Here is a 26,303-nt window from a genome sequence, read left to right as displayed (position 1 = left end):
CTTAAAGACAGAATTTCTTTGATGACTTAATGTTGTTACATGAACATTTGTATTTTACTTCATGGAAGCGAACAAAGGAGTTGTGAACTTGATGCCTAAAAGCCTCTTGTCAGTGACCACCAGTTGTAGCAAACAGTCCTCATGCAGACGCCGTACGCGTTCCTAAGTAGAAGGCAGTTGTTCTTCGCAGTCTTCCGACTCTAAGTATAAAAACTCTCTCTTCAAACGTATGCAACACAGGTACGTAATACGCCTGCAACTGCCTGCACAGCAGTGGGATTTACTTACTGCTTTCTAATCGGGTTCCCCCGGCTGACTAGGGCGAGGGAGTTTTGAGACGCCGGCCAAATACTCAGTTCAAGGTCGGGCGGACTTCCTGGGTGCAGAAGGCGTGTACTGGGTTGTGAGTTTTAGTTTGTCTCTCATCCTCCATAACACCTGGGAAGGACGTGAAATATGGAAATACGACTTACAATACTCATCTATGAATAAAAATGCAATGGTAGAAGTTACACACGATCGCTAAGATTTTCCACTGATGTGGTTCTGTAGTATCCTAAAACTTGGGAGTCTGGACCAGACCAAACCTGTGCCGTATCTTCACTTTTTATTTTGCTTGCCTGGTAGTTGTGGGACTCGACCTGGGCAGAAAGCCTGAATGCGTCCTCCCACCAGCTCATCTCTGACCGTGGGCGCAGCCTCACGCTTTCCTGGGCCTGGCTGACCCCGCTCGCTCCCGGGGCCAGGCCGGTTTCTAGCACAGAGGCACCTGCTTCCTTCGTTCTGTAGTCAGCACGCGAACATCTCCGTGCGAGGGAGATTGACCTCGTCATCTCGCATCCTTGGTCTAGTTAACATTTTAAATGGAATCAAATATAAAGTAGAGAGCTGCTGCAATATAGCTTAAAAGAAAAGAGAAACTTAAGTGTTTTGGAGGTTGACTGGCCACAGCTGGTTATGAACAAAACAGAGTACATACACAGATATACATTAAATATCCGGTATGTACATACACACAGATGTTTAGGAAGTCAAGGACCTGCCTTCTAGTTAGAAAGGGCTGAATATCTCATTTCATAGACAAAAAGCAGACTCAGAGAAGACAAGCCATCCAGTGAAGTTCACACGATAAGTGAGCACTCCAGCAGCTCCCATTTATCAGACCCTTGGGATGTGCTGGGTGCTATGCAACCCACAATCCACCTCCTTTGTCACCTTTAGAAAAGTTGCTCAGCACCACTGACCATCAGAGATGCAAATTTAACCCACAGCGAGCGAGCGACCACCTCGCACCTGTCAGAACAGCCGTTGTCAATAAACCAGCACGCGCTGGCGGGGGTGCGGAGGAAAGGGAACCCTCGTGCACTGTCGGGGGGAATGCAGCAGACTGGGGCAGTCGCGGTGGGCCTCAAAAACATTAAAAGTGGAACTACCCTGTGACCCAGGGACTCCGCTGCTGGGAATGTAGCCACGGCAACCCGAAACACTGGTTGGCAGGAACGTAAGCACCCTTCGTCCCTTGCACAGCTGTCTACAATTGCCAAGACCTGGAAACAGCCCAAGCGCCCACTGGCAAATGAGTGGCTAAAAAGCTGCGGTACCTTTACACAGTGGAATACTAGTCGGCCATAAAGGAGGAGATCATGTCATGTTTTCTGACATGGATGGACCTGGAAATTATCATGCAGGTGAAATAAGCCAGTCCGAGAAAGACAAGTACCACCTGATCTCATTTACATCTCATTTACATGTGGACTAGAACGGACAAAAGACACTAAACAAAACAAAACAAAACAGAGGCATGGACGCAGGGAACAGACTGATGTCTGTCCAGGGCCGGATGTGGGGGGGGCCGGGCACACAAGGTGAAGGGCAGAGCAGTATGAACTAGTAGCTGCAGAACAGCCTCGGAGGTACGGTTGGCGGCGTGGGGAACAGTCTGTAATGTCAGGTAATGGGGTTTGGGGCCAGCGGGTGCCTGGGGCGGCAGGGGACCTCCGCGTGGAGTGCGGTTTCCCCAGCCACCATGTGGTGCATCTGACACCAGTGCTGTATGTGCTGTGGTCGGAAAGGCGCGACATCGGAGCCACGCTGGCAGACGGACAGGCGTGCGCCCACGGAGCATACAACTGCCCAGTGAAGGGGCGGACCCGGGCGTGAGCGCGGCGCTCCCCACCCCCGTCGTCCTGGGTCGGGGTGTTCTGTGGGGCACATTCAGAATCCACACGGAAATCCCCTCCAGGGATCGCAGGTTTTGTTGTGTGTCCCCCTTTGTGCCAAGGTCCCCTTTGACCCTTGTGCCGCATGCACTTCCTCCCTGTGATCTCCACTCTATCCAACCTGTTGTCTCTCCTAACAGTTTTTAACACTTTTTAAGTGTGAACTTAAAACACCCTTAAATAGAGAGGCATTTTCATCTTGGCAGAATTTTTCAGCAAGTTAGCACTTATTTCTAGTTTCATTACTCACTTCTAAATTTAAATTAACTTGAAAGAGAGAACTTGATTTTCCAAGACACAACCATACACATTAACAATTTATAAAACAAAAGACATAGGCCCTAGCTAGTTGGTTAGAGCATTGTCCCCATATGCCAAGGTTGTGGGTTCAATCCCCAGTCAGGGGAGATGCAAAAATAAACCAACAAATGCATAAATAAGTGGAACAAAAATTGATATCTCTTTTTTCTCTTTCCCTCCCTCCCTCCAAAAATCAATTAACGAAAAACCCCCACGAAGAGTTTTCTTTTATGTATTTGGATTCTGATGGCCCAAAAATAATAAAATTTGGCTTGTTTCATAGAATACTGTTCAAACAAAACTCTCATCCCAACCCCCCAAAAACATAAAGCCCAGGTTAATTTCCTGCAATAAGTAGTCATTTAATTAAAGAACAAAATTAACAGGAATCAAAATGTCGCAGCTGTATTTTTGTTAGACATTATATAAAAAAGGAAAAGTATCATACAGTAAATCATTTTGAGTAACACGAACTTAAAGAGTTCTCAACTCAATCACGATCAGAAGAAAACGTCTTTTCAACGCGATACTGTGTGAGCCACATCACTCGTCCCTGGCGTCCAGGCCTGGGTGGCGGAGCCTGCCCGTCCCCCGTCGCCCCCCAGAGCGGAAAACAGGGCTCAAAGGCAAACGGTTTCCTTCCGGCAGAGTTTCTCAGGTCTCAGCCGACCGGGCAGTTCGCTGCTCAGACACCAAAGGGGGGGCGTGTGTCCCGGCGTGGCCCCGACCACACAGCCACACAGCCGCCCCGCCGGCCCGTGCCGGCTGTGCGCGCCTCTCCAGCACGGCAGGCAGTCCGGTGGAGCTTCGGGAAAGTTCCCTGATGAGTGTTCGGTGTTGGTATCAAAAATTAAACACAGATTCTTCTCAGAAGAAAATCTCTATGGCCTGTGGAATCTAGAAATTGTTTGAAAAAAATGTAAAGTGTAAATTATTTTTAAGTTAAAATCGCCAAGACCTTTCACAAAAGAAATCTGTCGCAAAGCTTCTCAGAAGCCCAACTCGGAAAACCTGCTTCAGTTAAAGTGTAAGTAGCGCCTCAGAGGTTCCCCAGCTCTCAGCCCCCCGGAGGCCCCAGGAAGGAAGCGCCGGGTGGACGCTCCAGCGCAGCGCAGAGCGGGACCTGGGGCTGCGGGTGGGAGGCTGGCTGCAGGGACCACGCAGAGGCTACGGTGTGCCTGCTGCTGCAGGGACGAGTTTGTGGTAACGTCTCACACACTTAGGAAAATCTCGTGTGACTAAAAATAGTTTTGACTTTTAAAAACTGACAGTAAATCCTAAAATGTGGTAGTATAAAAATCTTACCATTGTTTCTAATGGTCTAGTGCGGGGCTCATTTTGCCGTCCTGCCCCCCGGACTCAGGCGAGGGACACATACACCCTGTAAACCCCGCTTTCGAGGATGTACACACTGATGTCTGTCCATCCGCGGAACATGTACACACAATATCCAGTTTCCTTAACACAGAGTGAACGTTAAACGTCGCTTTGCCGTTTTACTGGAGAATATTTATTTGCTACTGTTTTGGGTGTTCTGAATGATTAGACACACGATGACCTGTCCCTTCCTAAATGTACAGCGGCCATGAGCAAACTGCAGAAATGCCTGATGACCTACTGACTTGGGCCACCTTCCCCACCCCCGCGGCCCCCTCTTCCTCCCTGGATCTCGCCTCCGTCCAACGGCCCTGTGGGGTGCCATCCGTGGCACGTGGTCTCGGTTCCACAACACGCCGACAGCACAAGCTAATCCCTGAAGGACCGCGGCCGATGGAAAGGAAAGGCACCCGCCCCACCAGGTGAAGGCGGGTTTCCTTTGTTTGCAGCCAGGGCTCCAGCATCTTGAGACCCAGGAACAAAGCGCCTGCTTTGACATGGAACGCTCGCTGCGTCCCGGACCACCTTTGGGGTGAAAGGCGCACGAGAACGCCAAAGGATGACTGAGTACTTGGCACAGCCATGGAGGGGGCGGTGCTGAAGGGTGTGCGCCCAGAGAGCTCAGGGAGGGGCCTCCCTCTCCACCAGCAAGAAAGCGCACGGGGCAGGGAAGCTGCACTGCCCAAGGGGAGCCAAGGGGAGCCGTGAGGTCCCCCCACCCTCACCACAAGCTCTGGAGAGCTGGGGGCACCTCTGCCTCAGCCCTAGAGCGAGCAGGCGTGGAGTGGGGCTCCGGTGTTTGCAGAGGAGACGGATGCCCTTCAGGCCTTGGGGCAGCGGGAGCTTCTAGTGGAGACGTGAACAGAAACCCAAACATGATGGGAAAAGTTTGCAAAGCAGAGAGTGAACATGAACAAATTCTGTAAACGCGGAGGGTGTGAATACTGGAGGAGAGGATTGTCTAGAAAGGCAAATGACTGCTGCTGCCTTGGGACTAACTTTCTTGAACACACATTAACCATGTGGCTGAACCAATGACCCGCACAAGACTGTTCTCCACAGCCACCCGTCACTGGGCCGGGGCAAGCTGGGGGGCACACTCCGACTGTTGGATCGGGGTCTCTGCGGACAGAAATGCCCAGTCTGTTCACCGGGACGCATCGCCCTGCATGGCGCTTTCCCTGTGTGAGCAAACAGCACGTGCCAAGGGCCACGCCAACCACACAAACAGAAACCTGACCTTGTCAAATGCTTGCTGGACGCGTGCACCTCCATCTCGTTGCTCTTGTACTCGTTGAGCTCCTTCCGAATCGCAGCCTGAAACAGGAAGCGCACGTCAGTTACAGGACGTGGGAAAGTGAACATGGGAAACGAGTGTCAGGGTCGTGGACAGACCACCATCCTGAGCGCTCGTGGCCTTCCGGTGTTCTGTCACACACCTTAAAAGAGAAAGGCAGAAACAGCTTCCACTCGGCACTGAGACTCCACGCGTCTGCGGAGTCCTGCCCAGCTAGTGTGTGGCCGGCAGTGTGGAAGGGCTCCGTGAATTTGTGCACGCTCAGGGCCCACGCTCAGTAAAGACAGCTAGACCAGGGCGCAAACGCAGCGTTTGAACTTAAAGACGCCACTCTAAGTTCAGTATGTGTTTACGTCTTGCATCTTTTGAAAAATAACACGGTCTTTGCATGTGGGGCCACACACATCTCATCCAGCCCACACGCACTGAACGCCTCTCTCGGATGAGCCCTCTGGGCCAGGCGACCCGAGAGCAGCAGGCAGGGCCTGGCCTCGGGGGTGAGGGAGGGATCTGAGTCAAGGATTTCGGCGGGTGCGGCTCCCACACTCCCCCCAGCTCTGCTGCGTGCACTTGTCCTTCGGCCTTAGCATCCCTAGGAGCGCGTCGCCCGTGGGTGACTGGCAGCCCAGGCACACACGGACACTTCTCCGCACTGCGCAGAATCCACGTGCGTTCACTGACAGCCTCCCACGTGGCACGGGAAGAGTGAGGAGCGCCTCGTGGCCCCAGCACACTCACCGGCCGCGCACGATAACCCACCTCTTCCTGAAGGCTTTTGGGGTTCAGGGAGACCCCCCCCCAGGGCTGGAGTGGGGCGGAAAGACCAGACCCTGCTGCCACGCCCTGCCCACGTCACCTGTCCAGGGGACACAGTGACACCTCTCTCCAGGGGGTTATTTTGAAGGTCGCACGAAGTAGCAGCTGAGAGGCAGAGAAGGGCGCGGTGCAGTCGCTGTCCCCTCAGCCCCGGGGCCCTGCTGTCTCCCCGCTCTCACCTGCCTCTCTGGCCCTGCAGCACAGACGGCTCAGCAGGGCCCGGGACGACTCCCCAGACGGACCAGCACGCACCGGGGCCACCTCCACCCCCACCGCAGAGGCTCTCCAGGATGCCCCCGGGCCTCTCCCGTCCCTGCCCTGCCCCCACCGAAGCCCCATATCTGGAAGCCCGTGGGGTCTGGCCTCTTTTTGGCCGGCCAGCCTACCTGGCACTCGTCCCCAAGACCAACTTTGCCAGCTTCCCCAGCCTGGGCCCTTCCAACGGGAGGGTTGTCTGTGGCGGGATGTCCCGCACAGTGTGAGGTACTAGACCCACTAGACCAGTAGCAGCCCCCCACAGGTGACAGCAGCAACGTCTCTAGGCATGGCCACGTGTCCCTGGAGTCGAATCGTCCCCAGCTGAAAACAGGACCCTGACCCGGATTATCCTTGTGAGCCCAACGCCTGGTGAGGCGGGGCCTGCACCCCACCCCCCCCCCCCCCCCCCGGCGTGGCGGTACCTTGTCCGCGGCCGACAGTCTGGTCCAGGGCTTGTCCGCCCTCCGGTCGTAGTCCTGGGCCTTCGCCACCTCCACGTAGTCACTGAACCGGATCAGGATCTTCCTGTCCCGCAGCTCGTCCACCGTGGGCCTCTGATTGAGCTGAAAGAAAAGGCCCCACCACCAGGTAAGTGCCACGTGCCAAGCCGCCTTTCTCGGAACGCACGGCGGCTCTCCGCGAACAAACGGAGAGATCCGGAAACGCACAACACGCGTCCTGCAGAGGTGGCGCCCGGGGGGTGTGGCTGGTAGGGTGGTAATACAGGTGACGCACAGTTTCAACTTGAACATTCCACGTGCAGTGTCGGGTGGTGTGCTGGAGTGTGACGTTGTTACATTACAGGGTTCGACGCTTATGATTTTCTGATAAACAAGGGGCGTTATTTGGGCCGGACCCTGTATAAGCGTAATGCAAACTACCTTGAACATGAGAAGGGCTCGAATTTCGCACCTGAAAGCCAATCCTGCCCCTTCACACACATCATAGGGGTCAGCCCCCCCGCCTCACGTGGCCCAGTGCCCGGAGCACAGGCTCAGGGACAGGCTGACACATTTACTGAGACACATTTTCGGGCAGAAGCTGCTGCTTTTCAACTCGAATTAGGGAGGGGTTCTAGGAAAGCTCGTGACCAAGTTCAAAGGCTGACTCGGATAGACCGCTCCGTCGACTCCAGCTCAGGAAAGACGCTGACTCCCTTCGAATGGGACAGGATCTTACATATTAGCACTGCGATGACGGAGGCGATGAGGATGTAAGCCCGGTGGAAGCACCAGAAAGGGAAACACCTCATTTGGAGACAGTCGGGCTTTAAGAGGGGCCCGAGGTGGCCGGGTGCGGCCTGTACTGGCCGAAGACTAACTGTCCGGGCCGCACACACAGCCCCTGGGGCTGATGAGGCTCTGCCACCAGCAGCTTCTGGACAAGGCGAGGCTCCCAGACAGGCTGAGAGGGAGTCCAAGCCCTGACGTCCGGACGTGCTTCTGTAGGCCCTGTGCACAGACCCGAAGTAAAGGACAGAGATGCCCCATCGACACCTGGCTTCCTAAAACAAAGGGCAAGGCCCCCGGGTGGCCCTGCTGTGCCAGGCTGGTCCTGGGTTGGGTGAGGCCCTCAGCCGCAGCCTAGTACTAGTGGCCCACCAGTGGCGGGTCTGGGAGGGCCTGGCGGGCGAGGGCACCCAGGGAGGCACAGAGTGACGTCCTGCGTCCCCCATCACACCCACTCCAGGCCCACTTCTCTCTCTCCCCCCGTGTGCCCTTGACCTGCAGGACCGCACCTTTCTCGTCAGCCTTTGCTTGATCTCTCGCCGCTCCTCCTGCTCCGTCTGGTCGTTTCTCTCTGAGCACGGGAGAGAGGGGGGAGAGGGGGGAGAGGGGGAAGAGGGGGAAGAGCAGGTCAGCAGTCGTCCTCCCTGCCGGGTGTGCACTCAGGGTCTCGGGTCACTGGAGGGGCTCACGGGGCCGCCCTGGGGACGACACCTTTCCGTGTCCATCCATTTCTTTCCCCCATTTTGTAGGTGCCTGCTCAGGACACTGTGGTCTCCCTGAACCCCAGAAGCACCTGCAGAAGGGAAGTGTGGCCAGCTCGCCCGCCCCCTGTAACCGAGTCCCTCATTTGTGTGTCGGTTTGCGGGGGGTGGGGTAGGGGGGGGACACAGACGGCGGACAGAAGCCGTGGTGGGAGCCGTGTGTACGATGCACTCACATGTACGTATGAATGAGTATTAGCAGAGTTGTGACTGCTTGTTTTCCTTTCCCATTGACTAAGTAGACCACTTTTATTTTTAGCCAGCCGGCGTAAGCTGAGGAACACCCTCTCTAGACTGTGGGCAACATATGTCTGCCTGGAATTTATAATCTTCAGGGTGTATTTCCAAGGCAAACACACCCGTGAACCCAGCCGACTCTCTGCGGCAGGAGCCAGAACCCTCACCCGGCACCACGACACGCCTTTTCTCGGAGCCCCAGTCTCTCACCAAAACTGGCTTGGCTTGTGTGCTGTGACGATTAGCATTCAAGCAGCGCTCACACCTCCTCTTAGGAGCTAAAAATAGAGCGAACGCTGAGACGGAGTGGAAAACCTAGGCTGCGCGCCGGGACCGAGATGATGGATGCCCTATTTCTGGCGCTGCGCTGCTGAAGAAAGCCTCGCTCCCTGACCCCGGCGCACTCTTTCCGCAGAAAGGGGCCTCGGCCGCCGCCTCCGTCAGCACCCGCGCCCCTGGGAACGCCCCAGCACCCCAGTTACGGGAGGGAAGCCCTGCTGCTTGCAGCTAACGTAACCTCACACTGTATCTGCTTTTATATAAAACAGGGGTGTGGGGCTCCTTTTTCGCGGGGGCCACGTCAGCCTCGAGGTGACCTTCGAGGGGCCGAATGTAGTCTCAGGACTCTGCACATGCAACTGCTCCGTAACAGTTCGGCGTGAGCCCCGCGCTGCCGCAGGACAGCACGAGGTGGAGGGCCGGATTCGGCCCACGGGCCTTGTGCTCGCCACCTGTGTTCTAGAACAACTCAGGCCCCGGCCCGGCAGCTCTGTGGGTTAGATTAGAGCATCGTGTGGTGGGTCAAGGTCAGGGCCCATTCAAGAAGCAAGCAAGGAACTCATCAATAAGTGGAAGAAAAAGACAGTGTCTCTCTCTCCCCAGCTTCCCCTTACTCTAAAAAGTAAAATAAAATGAAATAGAAATTTAAAAGACATGTAAGTGATTCCAAACGTGCGCGCATCAGGGGACCGGCTGCCTGGGTGCTGAACGCACTGGCCCTTGGGCGGCCTGTGACTTACTTCAGAAAGGAGGGGCCGTCCCACGCTGCGTCTTATGAAGGGAAGCCAAGTAACAGACCAGAGGAAACCAACGACAAGCCCTAACCGGAGAGCTGGTAGCAGAATTAGGACAAAAACGGGGAAGTACCAGGCACCAGGCCGACCCTGCAGGACTCCGGTGGTGACACAACGGGGACCTGACGAGTCCCAGCCACAGCCTCCAGGTGAGGACCCTGGGGTGGAACCGGGCCTTCCTTCTCCCGCCACAACCTCGGGCAGCCTTGGCGCCAAGGCCGCGTGAGCCCGGTGGGGGCGCCAGAGAGCCGAGCTTCGGAAGCGCCCGCTCTGGGCCCGGCGCTCTGCTGTGCACCAACTGCGAGCTGCCCCCTCCCTGGAGCGGAGCCGCAGGTTCACTCCCTGAGCTGCGCTGAGCAGTGGGTTGGCGGGTCTCTGATCCCTGGCCCAAAAAACCCTGTACCCGGGGTCTGGACGTCCCACACACAACTTCTGCCAATGGTCAGGGGCGTGTTATTCCTTGCAACGCACTGGCCAGGGCAGGGACACTGAATCGGGGTGACCTGGGCGTGAACTTGAGCTCTGTCCCCTTGCCAGGAGTCACATTAAGAAGTCCTGTGACCCTGGCTGCATCCTTGCTTCCTCCTGAGGCAGGGGGAACAGCAGGACAGATGTCACAACTCCCCTGCAGAGCTGAGGAAGGGACCGAGGCATCACCAAGGACAGAAGCACCGTGTTCAGGACCGTCCCATGCAGGGGGCCAAGGTGCCTCACGGGGAGCGAGCCCGGGTGGGGGCTGTTCTCAGAAGGGTTCTGAGCAGGTTGAGCCGCAGAGCAGGTGCGTCTGAGGCCTGTGTGGGTGGGGTCCACGGGCCGGAAGGGGAGCACAGTGCACACGCACCACAACCAGCAGGGGGCGCTCCAGCCCCCACAGTGCTCGGAGGAGCTGCCGAGCCGGGACACGTCTGCAGAAGGGCCTGCCGCAACCACACGCGGGACCCCAGGCCTTCCTTGCCGGCTGCCCACTGACGGGTAGTGCGGTCTGTGTGCCCTCCACCGCCCCCAGTTCCCAAGGATCGTCCTGTTTGTGAGGCTTTGCAATGACCTGCCGAGACCGGCACACTCAGAAGCGATGGCCCGTGGGGTCCCCAGGCCGGCCGCCCCCACGGGGACGGGTCACTACAGCCCGGAGGAGTGGCCCCGTGGGCAGCAGACCCCTCGGAGAGTAACTGCCTGAGTCTGGTCCTTAACTTGTCCCGCTCGCGCCTTGAACCATGACCTTCGGGACACCTGTGACTCATTCTTCATAGGTTAGTGACTTCCATCTTTTAGAATTCAAACACTTGGTAACATAGCTTGACTTGTCCGCCTGCCCAGGTGACTGAGCATGTTGCCAACGCTATGGTCTTCTTCACACCCCCCACGCAGCCCAGGCACACAGCAGAGAACAGGGCCATCCCCTCTCAAGTTCAAGAGGAAAAACAAAGGATTCTTACTCTCCAAGTATTTCAAACGGCCTGTACAGGAGGGAACCGCTTGAGGCAACAGAAGGGGAGAAGCCCGCTGGGACTCATGCCCTGAACGGGCAGCTCTGCCATCCACTCTGGGACCCACAGGTGGCCCGGGTCCCTGCGGGATCATGTCCCCGGGTGGAGGCCAAACCCAGGGAGCGTCTGCAGGGCTCCCTCGTAAAGAGAAAGGAAGCGGAAACACTTTAAGAATCCAGGCTTAAGATGACAGTTTTTGCAGAAAATGGTTTGAAAACTAAAGCCTGTTGACCAGGTACGGGAGGGCGAGCTGAGACACGCTCCTGGTTCCACCGCCCCCTCCCCAGGACTGCCGCGACCTCGATGAGACGGGTGTGCGGGACGGGTGTGCTCTCCGAGCCGTGGAGGCTGCCGGCGGGCACCTAACCATAACATTGCCTGGTGGGTGTGAGGCCGGGAGGGGTCCTAAATGCTTCCCCGGGGCCTCACTGTCCTCTGAGCTGTCCTGTCCGTGTGTCCCTGGTGGGGTGTGTCCGCCACGGCCGGGCTCCTGGCCCCGACCACACCCGGCCTGTGCCGTCTGCAGCCCTGGGGAAGGAGACCCACTGGAGCTGCCAGGAGAACCTGCCTGGAACCCGGCGCCCGTGGACGACGGCGACGCAGCTGCTGTAGGCTACCTTACAGGACAGACAGATGGCCTGCCGACAGGGACGTTGGCAATGGTGTCAGCAGAGCCCCCAGTATTTTAAAAGGGGGTGTTTTTGGGGACACCAACTTTCCTTCGGGGCTAGCTTTCCCGGTAGCTCAGCTGCTGGGACTCCCTGGGGACTCAGAGGGAGCTGGGCTGTGAGGGGCGGGCCGAGCGGCGCACCGGGTACAGGGCCATGTGCCGGCTAGCGGCCACAGCTCAGCACACGTGCGTGCAAGGGGGACACCGCGCAGTCGTCAGCTACTCACGCTTCAGGATGTTTCTCCTCTCCAGCTCCTCCACGGCGGGCCTCTGGCTCAGCCGTCTGCGGAAAAACACGAGAATCACATTTTGCACCATGGTGGCTGCCTGCAAATTCCACCGGTGTCTGCAGGGTCGGAGGGAACTGGCGCGCCCCTTTAGATCACTCCCCAGCAGCCGCAGGAAGAAGGGGACCTCTGCTGGCCGCCTCTTGCCGGCAGGTCGAGTCAGACCCCCCTGTGGGAGGGAGGTCCCCGCGGTCACAAGGCACCGGGGGCAGCAGCACGGGCAACCCCTCTCCACAGAGGGCTCCTCATGTCCAGGTCCATGGCCAGCCCGGTGGTCCGGTGGTCCGGGGGTCTGGGGCCGCGCGTCTACACAGCGCGCAGACCCGCTCGGGGACGGCCGCCTGCCCGGCGGAAGGAGGGGTGCCCCGGCTCGGGCTTCTTCCTCGGGAGCTGCGGGGCGCGCTGGGATCGGGGACGCCCGCCAGGCTCCCGGTGGCTCTGGCTGCTCCTGCCGCTGAACCAGTCTCTGGCGCCGGCGTGACTGAGCATGCCCCGCCTCCCTGCCCGGAGCCCCCAGCCCTGGAGGGAGGGCGCCCACGACAACCAGGACCTCCTGCCGCGTGCAGCTCCCCGCTCAGACCCCCGCGTTCCTGCAACCTGGAGACAACTATGATTTCCTCTCAATGGCTCCTCACTGAGGGTGTTGGAGGATGCATTTAAAAATACATAAATAAACACAAAGCTTGTCAGGAGAAGGAGGCATAATTAGCCAAAATTAACACCAAGCTCCGACTGTTTTTGTAACTCCAATAAAAGTGTCCTTGGGTCACGGCCAGACACCTCCCAGTTCCGGATCTGGTGGCCACTGCAGGGAGGGGACAGGGCTGCGCAGCCGCACGCCCGGGGCTGGGGACGTGCCGCTGTGCCCCAAAGAGGACTCTGCCTCCAGAACCTTTGTCTGCGCTTCACAGCCCCTGTCCCAGCGGGAAGCCCAGGGCCTTCCCACGGCATGGCGGCTGCTCCCTCCACACTCAGATGGGACTGCTCGCATTTGTCCCCTCGGGGCTCTGTGGGTGACTGCAATGTCTGGGAGGACATGAACCTGCCCCAGACTGCTGGCTGGGACCCAGGGACCAGCACCCCCACCCAGATGACCCAGGCCATGAGCACAAAACTGGCTCACACGCTGGGGCTCCCTCAGCCTGGCCCAACCCCCAATGCCACCCACTGGTCACTGCGACTATGAGTGTGTGTTTGGTGTCAGGCTCCGTCCCACATCCCAGGGCACAGTGGGGACACAGAGAGGCCTGCCCTGCCTTCGGAAAGAAAGTTCACAGTGTCAGGAGGCAGACAGACAGACAACGCATGAACAAGACTGATCCAGAGAGAGGCCAATGCCACAGAGGAAATAAAATGGGGGGCAGGGACAAGAGAAGGGGCAGAGACGCAGGTGAGGGCCACGAAGGGAGTAGCCAGCTAGGGGACAGTCACACCTCTCCACAGTGTCTCCCAACTGCACACAGGCCTGGCTTGCGGGCAGAGTCAGGAGTCAGGGTGTGGGGGGTGGGGGGAGAACTGATCGAGGCAGGCTTGGTGGAAGAGGAGACATCAACCCGGTTGTAGAGAACCCGTAAAGGACACCGCCTAGCACCCACTGACCACCAGATGGCCAGCAGGGGTGCCGGCGGGGACACGGGAGGAGGGAGACCATGAGCTTCCTCAAACCCCAGAAGTACCCTGACCTCCTGACAGTGACCCCAAAGACTCTTGTTCCTGCTCTTCCATGAACGAGGCGGCATGACGGCTCTTCCCCGAAAGTGAGGGTGACCGCGAGCGCACAGCGTGTCTGCTGCACTCGTGACACAGTGACTCAGTGAGAACCATCTCCAGAAGGCCTGGCCAGGTGGCTCCCATGGCTGGAGCATCGTCCCAGAACACCACAAGGCTGCGGGTTTGATAACCGGTCAGGGAGCCTATTACCGCAACCAACCGATGTTTCTGGTACGTAGATGTTTCCCTCTCTCTCCCCCCCTCTCTTCCTCTCTCTCTAAAAGCAATGAAAAAATATGCAAGTGAAGATTAAAAAAAGACAAAAAAATTAACGTCTCAAGAAAACTCAAGCTGTACGTCACCAGCTGGCTGTGGAGTGTGTTTCCAGGAAGGCGCCTCATCCGGGTCACACATCTCAGGAAAGGGCACCCAGCTCACCACCCAAATCCACCCTGTTGGCTGGTCGGAGGGGAGTGAGGGCGGGCCGGGTCCCACCTCTCAGCACAGGTTCGGTGGGCTTCTGCCCCGCCCCCCAGGCTGAAAGCACAAAGGGGCAGTTGTCTGCGGGGTGCAGCCCCGCCGTTGTTCACAGTGGGGAACGGAGCCGACTGGGGTCCCGCTGGGCTCTCACCAACCTGCTTGGCACCCAGAAGGGGCTCAGGAGCCCAAGGCTAGCTGGAGGAAAGGACCTTCAGTCCCAGGGTCCAGCAGTGCCCTCCGCAGAACGTCTCCTTTCAGGACAAAGGTCCCATGTCACCAGGGAAGTGGCAGGGGCTGGCTTTCAGGGAAGCACCCAAATCCCAAGCCCCGTCCCGATTTCTGCACATCCCAGGAAGACGGTCCAGACCCAGGACCTTGCTTCGCAGAGCTGCGGACTCCCACTCTGGGTTCACCCTGCCCTTCCTTGGAAGTTGAGCGAGCACTAATGACATCCCTCACATGGGGACACGACAGAGAGAAGTCAGGGAGTGCAGGTTGCGGGGCACAGGCACTGTTATCACACGGTCCCCCATGCGCCGCTGCCCTGATGACCGGCGGAAGGAGGGCGAACCAGCCACACTGTGAGAGCCAGGCTGGCTGCCCCTGGCAGGGGACGCTTGAGTCGAGATCTAAAGAAGTAGGGACCATTCAGCGCTGAAGGGGGGGAACAGCCTGTGCAAAGGTCCTGGGATCTGAGGGGCCCTGCAAGCACCATCTGCCGTGGTGCCAGAGTGGAGGCGTGGGTGGGCAGGAGGGCTGGGCAGGCTGGGGGGGGCGGACCAGGCCTGGGTCCCCCTCAGAGGCTGGCTGGAGACCCTCCAGGTTGCAGCCCAAGCAAGAGCAGAGCAGAACTGGCCAACAGAAGTCAGGGGCAGCTCAGGGGCAGCTCAGGGGCAGCTCAGGGGCAGCTCAGGGGCAGCTCGAGGCCTCCACCCCAGCAGATGAGAAGGGTGGGCACCCAGGCCCATGAGGAGGCCACGGCTGCCGCCATGTTCTAGACGGAGGGAAGCTGGTCATTCGACCTAAGCTCACTGAGAGCTACAGACCCACACACATTACACCAAATGCGTGACACGCACCTTGTCTTCCCTCTGCTCCCTGCAACTCAGCCGCACACGCCAGGCAGGCCGGGCAGCTCCGCCCCCACGGGGACTCCCGCTATTTCAGGAGCTTCCTCCTGGGAACACCCTCTCGCTGCACCACCAGCTTTGAGTCACCGGGGATTCACCAGGGGCAGCCCCACCCCGGCTACTCAGCAGTGACTCTCCTGCCATTCACAGGGACTGCAGGCTGGGGGCGGGGTGGACAGGGCTGGTTCACAGTGGGGACCAGCAGTGTTCCCCAAACCAAACCGTTGCCCCCAAGGACAGACATCAGCCTGTTGAACGCTCACGCGGGAGGTGTGAGCCCTCGGCCCCATCAGTAGGCGGCCCCAGGCGCTCCACAGGTGCAGGTACGCTCTGCTCCTCTCAGAGGCTCCGCCCTCCTCCGGCCCTTTGCATCCTCACCCCCACTTTCACGGCCGACACCTCCCATGTCCCTCTCCCTCTCTCAGTCGCCTGTTGCCTGACCCTGGTCACCGGCTTCCCACCTGGTCACCTGGGACAGCCTCAGAGGGCATAGCCACTGCCCCTCCAGTCCCCCAGCAGCAGGCTGGCCTTTCTGGGACCCGACCCCGATCCCGTAGTGAGCCCAAACTTCGGGTCTCCACTGAACTCAGGACAACATCCAAGACCCATGAGGCCCGTGAGTCCACAGGGACCCCTCCCCAAACACTGCCCCCCACGCCAAGCTACTCACACTGTCCCCCAGGGCACAGACCCAGGCTCCTACTCAGGGGTCCCCGACCACGCCCCCCCACCCTGCTCCGCCACAGCAGTCCCGTCGCGCGCCCGCCGCACCTCGAAACCCCAATGCAACACCTGCAGGAAGGAGAGCCGCTCAGAGCCAGTGACATGTGCGTGTTCAGATGGCAGCGTTCCGGTGATGTGGTGACCGTGTCCAATGCTCCCAGCTGCACAAACGAGCCCCATGACACCACCAGCTACCAAGGCGGGGGGTGGGGCCGGGAAGAGTGGGGGGGGCATGGCCCTAAGGGTCCCCCACCCCCGCTGGTTGTGCACATCTCTGAGAAAGTCACTGCTTCACTGCTTCGGGGGAGCCACCCCCGGAACCAGTGATTCTCAGGGAGGCTGGAAGTAAGCCAGGCGACGGCTGTCGTGGACCCCCAGGCACCGCACTGGGGGCCGTGCCCAGCGACGCTGCACTGAACGTCACCTAGGGAGGGGGTAACTCGGCTGCCTAGCAGTACCCGGTGCTGCAGCACCTTCAGGCCTGCCCCCAAAGCACCGAGTCCCTGTCACTGTGATGGCTGCGCCACTGCCTCACATTTGCCGAGGCCACGGGGGACTGGGCTCTGACCCTGGGCTCTGAGGCAGCCACCTCACCCCGTCTGGGCAGTGGCAGTGTCCCTTCTTCCATCACCGCCCGGGGCTTCCTGGTGTCCAGGATGGTGTCTGGTCCCACGAAACGCCTGCAGGCCAAAGGGTCTCTCCTGGGGTCCCAGGGCAGCCTCCTGACGCACCCCCAGAAGGGGTCGGCCCTGGGGCCAGGCTTTGCCCACGCCCTCCACTCAGGGCAGCAGCCCCTCTGTGTGCCCGGGAGCAGGAGACAACGTGTCCTTGCAGGCTCAGGGCGAGAACTACAGGACCGGCGTACGCCTGCTACACCTGGGTGCTGCCCACCGGCCACCGAGCCCCTGCCTGCTCTGCTGGGGCCAGTCCAGGTCTGCAGGCCACGCAGTGGGTCCCCCAGGCCCAAAGGGTGACCCCACAAGAGGGGGACCTGGCTGCTGGCTTTCAAGACCAGACACATAGCTACCTGTAGAGAAGCACCTTCTCTCTTTGCTTAGTTCGGGGGGCAGAGGAAACCTGCGCCCTGGCACCCAGCCCTCCCCACTGCCTTTGGAGGAGGAAGGCAGGGTGCAGGAGAGACCCCCAAACGTGGGGGATGGGAGGGAGAGCAAGCCAGCCTGCCTGAGGACCAGCGCAACCCGTGCCTGACAGTGTGAGGCCGGGGTCAGGGCGGCGCTGGGGAAGGACCCTGATGGACAAACCAAGAGAGGCGGCCCGGCTGCAGAGTCCATAGAAAAGGCCCCAGGCAGGGCGGGGGGTGGTTCTCACTGTCCCTGCTCGGCCTCCCCTGGTCCCAGGTGCCCGGCCCAGCACGGAAGAACCACGACAGCAGCCCCACAATGGCCCGGGCCTGGCCGCAGCCTCTGTCACCTGCTGGGCGGGGACACTCAGTGAGGCCCTGGCTCAGGTGGGACTAGGCAGGGGCAGAACACCTGCTGACCACCCACGGCCCAGCCCGCCATGCTCTGCGGGCCCGGCTCCCACCTCTCCTCTCCACGCCACCTCCCACCGCGGTCTCTGCTCACCACGCTGACCCGCCGAGCCCAGTCCTACCTCAGGGCCCCCACATATGCTGTTCCCTTTGCCTGGAGGGCTGTTCCCCCAGACCTTCCCATGACTCACCCTCAACGCTTCCTCCTCCAGGAAGCCCACCTGACCAGGAAGCCCAGCTAGAGTGCTAGCTGAAGTAACCGACTCCTCTCTGCTGTATCTGCTCTCAGTTGTGTATTTTCTGTTTTGAGGCCCTCGTGTCCTGGCCTGAGGCTCCACCCCTTTCTGAGGCCCGGCCCATGGACTGCTGCCGGAAGTCACCTAAGTGTGCCTGGGATACACCTCTCAGCCCTGCCCCGCTGGCCCTGGCTCTCCAGCGTCTGACCCGCACGGCTGCCTCCCCTGTGAACGAGGACGACACCACTGGAGAAGCCCTCTCCATGATCGTGCTCCCAGGACCCCAGCTCACCAGCGGGCCCAGGACCCGGACACCGAGCCCGCCAACCACACTCGGCAGACAGCCCTGTCCCCGTCTGTCCCCACTGGACCAGGACAGGGCCCTCCGTTCCCTAGCCTGTGCGCCCCGGGGGCACCTGTCCCGTAACTAGGTGACTCGGGGAAAGCTTCTGCACATCAGTCCAATGATTTACTATGAACGTGAAGAGGAAAAGTTATTTCTACGAGAACAAAGGGGGATGCTTTGGAGCCAATCACAAGCAGCTAAAACACCGCTGTCGGCTCGTGGGGGAGAGAAGCACGGGGCACTGGACAACTCCGGAAGGTGCGGCACGGACGCCTCCACGTGCCCTTCAAGCCTCACTCGTCTCCACGAGCTGACAGCGGAAACCACCAGAAACTGCAGCAGAGGCCCTACGGCGCTTCGCACGAGGACGCTCCCGCAGGGAGGTGCCCCGACCCCCGCCCAGGAGACAGCTGTTGGGCCTGGGGACATGTCGCCTTTACAACTTCTCCTTTTTCCTGGCTCTCTGATTATCCCCCTAGGGCCACCTGTGGAGGAGTTGGGGGGGTGCCCCAAATCCCTGAGGGGACAGTGGCCCGTCCAGGTGTCAGGCTCAGCCCCAGATAGGGCCCGTGGCATCCGCTTGGTAAATGGGTTAGTGCACACTGATAAATTCACGGTCACTTCCACAGGCAAATGGCCCCAGAGTGGTGACCGAGAACTCTATCCGTGATGCAGCAGCTGCTCTGGGCGGAAGGAAAGGTAGGGGCGGTGAGAACATGGGTTCACTTTTACCAAGAACACCTGTCCCTTAATCTGACTCTAAAGCTTAAAGCGGCCGCGACGCTGCCCACTCTGCCCGCCCTGCACCAGATCGCTGGTCCTCTGTGCACGCACGTTTGCGGAGTGTCCGCTGGTCCCTCCCCCCACCACTCCCAGAGGGCACCTGGCCTCCTCCGTCCTCAGTCAAGAGGCTCCCCCACTGGACCTCGCAGGGGCCTCACCCACCCTCCCCAGCAGGTGTGCAGCCCAGCACCTCAGCCCAGGGCCGGGGCCTGGCAACCCCGGGGTGAGCAAGCAGACCCTGGACCACGAGATGCCGAGGCTCAGAGGGATGCACACTCCACCTGCCCTCGATTTCAGAGGAGGAAACAGCGTCGCCTACCCACCGATGACTGGTGAGGGACACGGACTGCCGCGGGCACCACTGAGGGGCAGCTGAGCCCCACCGCAGCCCAGTGAGGGCAGGCTGGTCACCCCTGGAAGGAACCCAGGGCCCCAACAGCCCCTGCGTGCCGTGGCCTGCTAGAAGCACGTCCTGTGTCCACCCCCAATGCGCCACCTGTATGTACCTGTGTAAGTCACATGTCTTGGCTCGACCACCCCCGCCATGGCACACAGATGTGGCTCAGGAGTGAGTCCTTGCACTGAAATGTCATCATGGGGGGTTATCACTGAGGAAGGCACAGCCAGCTGTCCACACTGTCCTCGGGTGCTCAAAGTTACCCTCCCCCACTTCCCAGCTTCCTGCCCCCTGCCCAGCTGCCCTGGGCCCAGCACTGGACGGCCAGGAAGACGGGCCCCTGGTAGCTCCCCACGTGACCACCTCCCAAGAAATTGCCGCTTCCAACAGGAGGAGTGCATTTCACTCACTCGCCCATCCGTTCGTTCATCCCTGTCTCAGGCCTTCGATCTGTTCTCTAACAAAATCGATCTGAATGCAACAGGACCAGAAACTGCTAGTTGCCAGCCAACCTCAGGCTCTGTGAGTGGCATCAGAAAGCTGTCTGTGTTCGGTGCAGCCCTCTACCAGCTAGGATGGTCACCCGAGGAGCTGCAGGTAGAGGTGCACTGAAGAATTTCTGGGGAGAGCCTTTCTGAAGTGCTGCCTCAGCTGAGATGCACGCAGCTTTGGGACTTGAGTGTGATGCCTGGTGCTCCTGCAACCATGCTGGACCATGGAGGACAACTGAGCAGGGAGCTAAAGGAGCCTGAGTCCTTGGTGACTGTGGAACCACCAAGCCAGGCTTGTCTACAACTATCCCGTGAAGTAGGGTGATCCCAGGTCCAGCGTCCAGAACCAGCCAGCCTGGATCCGACTACTAGCTGTGTGACTTTGCCCATCCGAGCTAAGCTCTGAGCATTTACACCTCAGGCTCGAGTGACTGCAGGCAAAGCGTAGCCCCTGGTACATCAGGTGAGTCGGGTCAAAGTCAGGGGGCTATCACTGTGTTAGCATCGCTATGACGACCGCCGACGCAGGAGGAGCCCTGAGCCGGGTAGGGCAGAGCCAGCACACACAGTCCCTGTGACCAGCCGAGCCAGCCGCCCGCCTGGGCGGGCGGCACTTGCCCAGTTCCCAAGCTCAGGTCAAGTGACTCGTCCGGTGCACTCAGGCCACCATGCCCGGCGGGGTGACCTGCAAACTCTTCAGACCACCTGCTCCCCTGGGGTTGGGAGTCATCATGTTTATTGACACCGAACGGAGGCGGATGTTCCCTTGCATTTTCTTACGAAACAAGCTGTACCTTCCTGGACAGATTCCCAAGCAACCCAGGAAAACAAACAGCAGCCACGTGTGCCGACGTGAAGGCTGTGGGCTCACTCCGAACGTGCCCTGCAGGGACCACGGGGCCCGCCGAAGCTCTCCCTCCCTGCACACCCGAAGACCGAGGCTTGTATCTGTATCCTCCAGGCTTAGATTCCGCCTGATTCTTCCTGGGTTGGAAGTGCCGTTCCCTGCGCTTAGCTCCCTCTCTCTGAAAGCGGACGTGCAGGGCCTACACTGTCCGCCCAGGACGCTGCTGGCCTCACCGGCCTCCAGCCAGCACAGAAGCCCCCTCCCCACCACGTCCCCCAGGCCCGCACACAGCCCTGCCCCACGAACGCCTTCTGCACTGTTGTAATGAGCCCTGCACGGTGCCGAGAATCCCGGTGCCCCTCCTGGCCCTAGGCATTGTGATGGTTGTGGGCAGGCCCCTCACCACAGCGACGGCAGGCAGGTGGCACCAAGCCGGGTCCCGGGGAGCTGGTCTGTCTGGATAGAACACACCTGACCTCAGTGCGCCCTGAGGTCTCTAAGCAGAGAACCTGAAGCCCTGGTCACTGCTGGACACCCCTAAAGGCTGGGGAAGCAAGTCAGGTAGAATGTGCTTCTTCACAAAAGGAGAAGCTACTAAACGCAAGTCGTCTTTGCTCCTGGGACCCTGGCATCTAAAGAGCCAGACGTGCTGCCCACGCCGGCCCCAAGGGGGCGGCCCCTCCACGTTGCCCCAGGTCGCTGCTGCCCGGCCCCACCCTCAACTGCCCGCTGCAGTTGAGTCCCCCTTTCCGTCCAGCAGGACTCTCCTGAGGCTCCTGACCCGAGAGGTGGCCGCCGCTCCCCAGGAACAGGTTTCCGGGTGCTTCCTACACATCAGAGACTAGACATTACCATTGGAGATGAAGACGATGATGAGGAAGGGGAGGAGGAGGAAGACAGTGAGGGTACTGAGGGAGATGACAGCGAGGACACCTGGGAACCTGCCTCTGGGACAGGCCTTACGTGGAGTGTCCCCTCCGTCCTGGAGACCATAACTGCGGGCACACCCGCGTGACCTGGGCACGCCTCAGGGCCTGGGGAGACAACTAAGGGTGAGGGGCTTCTTTGGGGGGTAATGAAAATCTTCCAAAATTGCGGCAATGGATACACAACTCTATGAATATGTAAAAAGTATTGGATTGTGTGGGAAAACCTCATATACTCTAAAAAGGCTGCCATTGAAAAATATGTATTTTTATTAATTTTTATAATAAACTACGAATAGGCATGACATATGAAAAAATGCACTCCCTGTGCAGAAAACAAAGTTGAAAAACCGAGGCAAAGGGCACACAAGAAAACGTGAAACACAGGCAGACACCCCAAAAAATGCCACAGCTGCCCCAGGTGGCTGGGCCCTGGGCTCTGAGCCTCCTGGTGGCCAAGGCGAAAGTGAAACCCAATTAATTACGGAGTGCGCACTATAGAGAGGCTGACGGGCCGCTGTTGCGCAGAAGCGTGGGTTGTTTAGAGCCTCAGGCCTCAGAGAGCGGCCTTCCAGGGTCCGACACGTGGCTGCCCAGGGCAGCACCCTGTGGGCAGCACACCCAGGAGAGCAAAGCTCTATGGAAGTTCGGATTCCCACACGGAGACGGCGAGTGGGCGTTGGAATCTGTGTTTGCACGAGCTTCCTGGCGATGTGTGTGCAGGGCCGGGGGTGGGAACGGGCGTGGATCGGATGACCAGAGGGACCAGTGACCCACCACACATCTCCTGGCGCATGGACATGGGAAAGCAACCCCTGGCTCGGAACCGGTCTTCCTGGTCTGGAAAGCAGGGTGAGGAGGAGCACTGAGCCGGGAGCAGCTCACCAGAGACACCGTAACTGTCAGCGGCGACTGCGGTCACCAGCCACGCTGCTGTGGCCCCTGACCGGGACAAGGCCCGGGGGACTGGACTGGAGTGACTCTGCACGAGCTGGGACCCCGCCAAGCACAGGCTGGGCAGGGGAGGGTGGTGGCCGGCTGTCAGCGTGCCGACCCATGCCCCTGGCAGTGAACCCCAACAGTTCCCGAGGGTGTGGCTCCCTTTCTGGCCATTGAAAAAGGTCTCTGTTTTCCGGACTCTGGGTCCACGGGACTGAGACCCCAGCTCCACGCCCCAGCCTCTCTCGAGGCTTCAGCTGGACGAAGAACGGAGTCCTGTGCTCCGGGCCTGGCCCCCCACGAAGAAGCTGTGCCAGGTCCTTCCCGCCCTGCAGGCAGCAGGTCTCCAACTGCAGACTCAGGCAGCCTCGGCAGAGGGGGAGGGGTGGGCAGCAGCCCACAACCCTTTCCCCGGGGCCCTGGCGTTGGCAGGCCGGCCGGAGCTCGGCGGCCTGTTCCAGACGCAGAACAGAATGTACAGGGAAGGACAGGCTGCAGCATCCCCGCTCGCCTGTGCTGACATGCTAAACACCCGCTCCTGAAGGCCGCTCCTGAGCATTAATCAGCTCCCTCAAGATGCCACCGGATCCCGGAGAGGAGGACACCCCCAGGGAGAGTTAACAGAAGGTCTGAGCATCACGCAGGGCTGGCCCCTCCCTCCTCCGTCTCCAGGCAAACCACACACCAGCCTCGAGTAACCACCACCCTGCCCTCACTGACCCTCCCATCAGCACGGACCACACGAGCCCACCACTGCCTGGCCCCCTGAACCCCCACCCCAGAGCTGCTCCCAAAGCAGCCCCCTCCATCCTTGCTGAGGTCGCTGCAGAGCCTCCTCCCTGCACGATGACGGCCATCCCCGGGGTGGCCTGGCCGAGACCAGCACGGCAGCAGCCCCGTCCCTGAGCACCTCTTGCAGGGAACGCCCTCTCGTGCACTCTCATTGGGACCAACCAGCACCTCCCAAAGGGCCCTGGGCAGGAGGGTGCTGTCACTGTCCCTATTTGGCCACCAGAAGGGAGATTCGAGGACCACGGTGTTTGCACAGAGTCGCACAGCTGGGGTGGGACGCCGCCAGCCCGCGCTTCCCCCAAGCTGGAGCTCAGCCTGAGCTCAGCTGGAACGTCTGTCTGCGCGTCTGCACCAGCTCCCCAGGGCTCCATGCTGGGGGACACGGTCATCATTTCCTGCCACCCCCTCGCACAGGCACGGAGCGCCTTGCCCCCGGAGGCCCAGCATGCTGACTGGGGGTCCGAATGCACCCCGAGGAAGCTAAATCAGAGCGAGAAACGCAGAGCCGCCGCCAAGATAAACTCGGGGGGGGGGGGGGCGTCCCTGCCAAAACGCTGCTCCTGAGGCCAAGTGATGCTCCAGGGGCTTCCGTGCACCTCCTCCCAACTGAGTGACCCTGGGCAAGTCCCTTAACCCCGTTAGTGCTGCGTTTCCTCGCAGCATGCAGGGTCCTCAAGAAATCAAAAACGGTACTCCCAAGCACCCAGCAACCCCACCTCCGGGGGTTCTTTCGAAGACGCCCAAAGGATGAATCTGAAAAGACTCATCGCCAGCATGTGAGGGCTGGACGCACGCTCGGCCGAAAAACAGAAGACATGCTGCGTTCGGCACCCGCGTGAGTGGGCCTAGAGGGCGTCGTGTGGAGTGAAATAAGTCAGAGAAAGACAAGGGATGTGTGACGTCACTACTACGTGGTGGAATCGGAGACCAAAATGAGCAACAGAAGCCAGCTCGCAGACTCAGAACATCTGGCAGCTGCCAGAGGCGGGTGGGAGATGAGAGAAAAGGTGAGGGGGTCGGAAATACGGACTGAAGGTGGCCCTCTTCTGGGCCCCCGGGTCCAGCACAGGGGGCGTCCGGGGGCAGTTGGGGGGCACATGGAGCACTGTGACCGGACGGGCCCCAGGAGTCCCCAGTGACAGAATTTTAAGGGTCTGAAAATAAAACAAGAACATTAACGACCCTTCAAGACATGAGGGAAAGGGTATGTTGCCGTGGCAACCAGAGACTGAATCACTCAGCGAGTGATGGCGGAGGGACCTTCAGGAAGGAGGCAGAATGGAGACAAAGGGACCCAATCAAACCACTTCCGTGGAGAAAGCCAACGGGCAGGAAGGCCTCACCACCCGGGCTTCTCTCTTGGCGCTTTGTGTCCGACGGGGGTGCGTCTCCACCTGCAAACACAGAGCCAGACGCCCCGGGAGCAGCTGCTGCTTCCTAGTCCGAGGTACAAACTTGGTCCCAGTCTCGGGGGGTGACGGAGGAAACTGAGGCCCTCCGTGCCGCCTCCTGGCTCCACCCACTGCGCCCGCAGGCTGGCTGGGGTCCCCAGGCTTCTGTGCTCCCAGGGCCACCACGGCTTCCTTCTATGTTCAACTGCAGACACCGTCACAGAGAACTTACTCTTCATCCCTTCACTCACTGAGCACCACTTTAAAGGAGAGTCTGGTTTCTCTGTCGAACAGAAAACCGTCACCCACCGGCATCCTGGGAAGGCAGCCGCAGCAGGGATTCCACGAGTGAATGTTCTTCCCCCTGTGTAGGGGCAGGGGGTCTCTCTAACGCGGAGAAGACAGCATGAGCCACCTGCGGCGACACAGGCTCAGCGCGCCGTGTTCCAAGGGCCCGTGCTCCCGAACAGAGTCTTACTGGCCCGGTTCCTCACGACGTGCCATCCACGCGTCCCGTCCCACCTGTGGCCGTGGCAGTGCCAGGACAGCGCAGCCACGTAGTCACAGGAGACACACGTCCACAAAGCCGCCCGCAGTCACAGCCTAGCCCCTTGTAGCAGAAGTCTGCCGATGCCTAAAGCGCACGACTGGTGACCCATGACCTCAAAAATGACCAACTCTGCGCACGCAAGGGAAGCATGCACAACACAGGAGTCCGAGCCTCCCGCAGGCAGGGCCGAGCAACCCACATCACTGGGAAAGGGTTCGGAGGCCCCACTTCCGAGCAACCTCCGCAGTCATCACAACGAAGAAAAGTGCGGGTAGAGGACACGAGGAGAGGAGGCCAAAAGCTCACAAACCCTGGGAAGACGTTCGATCTCCCTACAGACGAGAAACGACAAACTGAACCTCATGCAGGTGCACGCGCGTCAGGGAGACGGGCCCAAGGCACTGAGACAGGTGGGCGCGCACGAAGGCTCGCGCAGCAGAACCGCCAGCCAGCGCCGTCACCTCAAAGAGCCACTTCGCCTCCCCTGAGAGTGTGGTGGCGTGCTCCGTGACACGGTTCCCACCAGGAGGGGCACCGGGGAACACTCTGTAAGGGTGACAGCTTGAGAATGTTCATTTTCCCCGCTGCTGCAGAAGCAAAGACTTTGAGGGAAAAAGGAACTAAGTGTCGGATGGGCCTCACGGTGGCCCAGAGACGCTCCCGAGACGCCCAGGGAAGGTGGCCTCGCCGAGGCCCCTCCACCTCCTGCAGGACACTGAGGGCACCGTCCTGCCGGCCTCTGCCAAGTCTGGGGCGAAGGCCTCACCGGTGCAGGGGCGTCCAGACTTCGCCGGCCACGGAGAGCTTGCAGACTGATGCCTCGCACGTGTCAGCGCTTTGGAAAATGCTGGTCCAGACCACTCTCTCCAGGGGTCCCTGTGGGGGGCCCCCTTAGTCTTGGGGAGCCCTGTCGCACTTCAGGAGCCGCCGGCTACCACAGGCCCCCAGACGACGATCTGCACCGCAGGTGGCCTCGCCACACAGAGCCCAGGCAGGAAGGCCCCTTGAAGACCTGGCTACGAGCGGGTGACCGACTGTGTGTCTGCTGCAAGGCATGAA

General features: G+C 59.8%; 1 protein-coding gene across 1 annotated transcript in view; it reads right to left on the bottom strand.

Annotated features, from left to right (window-relative positions):
* Window positions 1–3,376: 3,376 nt before the first annotated feature.
* Window positions 3,377–26,303, bottom strand: part of PHACTR3 (phosphatase and actin regulator 3) — a 107,365-nt gene continuing 84,438 nt past the window's right edge. Inside the window, exons 9-13 of the mRNA XM_037153563.2 lie at window positions 11,952–12,007; window positions 8,006–8,067; window positions 6,690–6,830; window positions 5,137–5,213; window positions 3,377–3,416 (exon numbers count right to left, since the gene is read on the bottom strand). Coding sequence (XP_037009458.2) covers window positions 3,401–3,416; window positions 5,137–5,213; window positions 6,690–6,830; window positions 8,006–8,067; window positions 11,952–12,007 — 352 coding nt within the window. The 3' untranslated portion in view covers window positions 3,377–3,400. The remainder of the gene's footprint in view (window positions 3,417–5,136; window positions 5,214–6,689; window positions 6,831–8,005; window positions 8,068–11,951; window positions 12,008–26,303) is intronic.

Source organism: Artibeus jamaicensis, unplaced genomic scaffold (genome assembly GCF_021234435.1).
Source record: "Artibeus jamaicensis isolate MK-2021 breed Jamaican fruit bat unplaced genomic scaffold, CSHL_Jam_final contig_685, whole genome shotgun sequence".
Classification (NCBI taxonomy): Eukaryota; Metazoa; Chordata; class Mammalia; order Chiroptera; family Phyllostomidae; genus Artibeus; species Artibeus jamaicensis.
The sequence above is the reverse complement of the archived record's forward strand: the minus strand, read 5'-3'. Positions and strand labels throughout refer to the sequence as shown.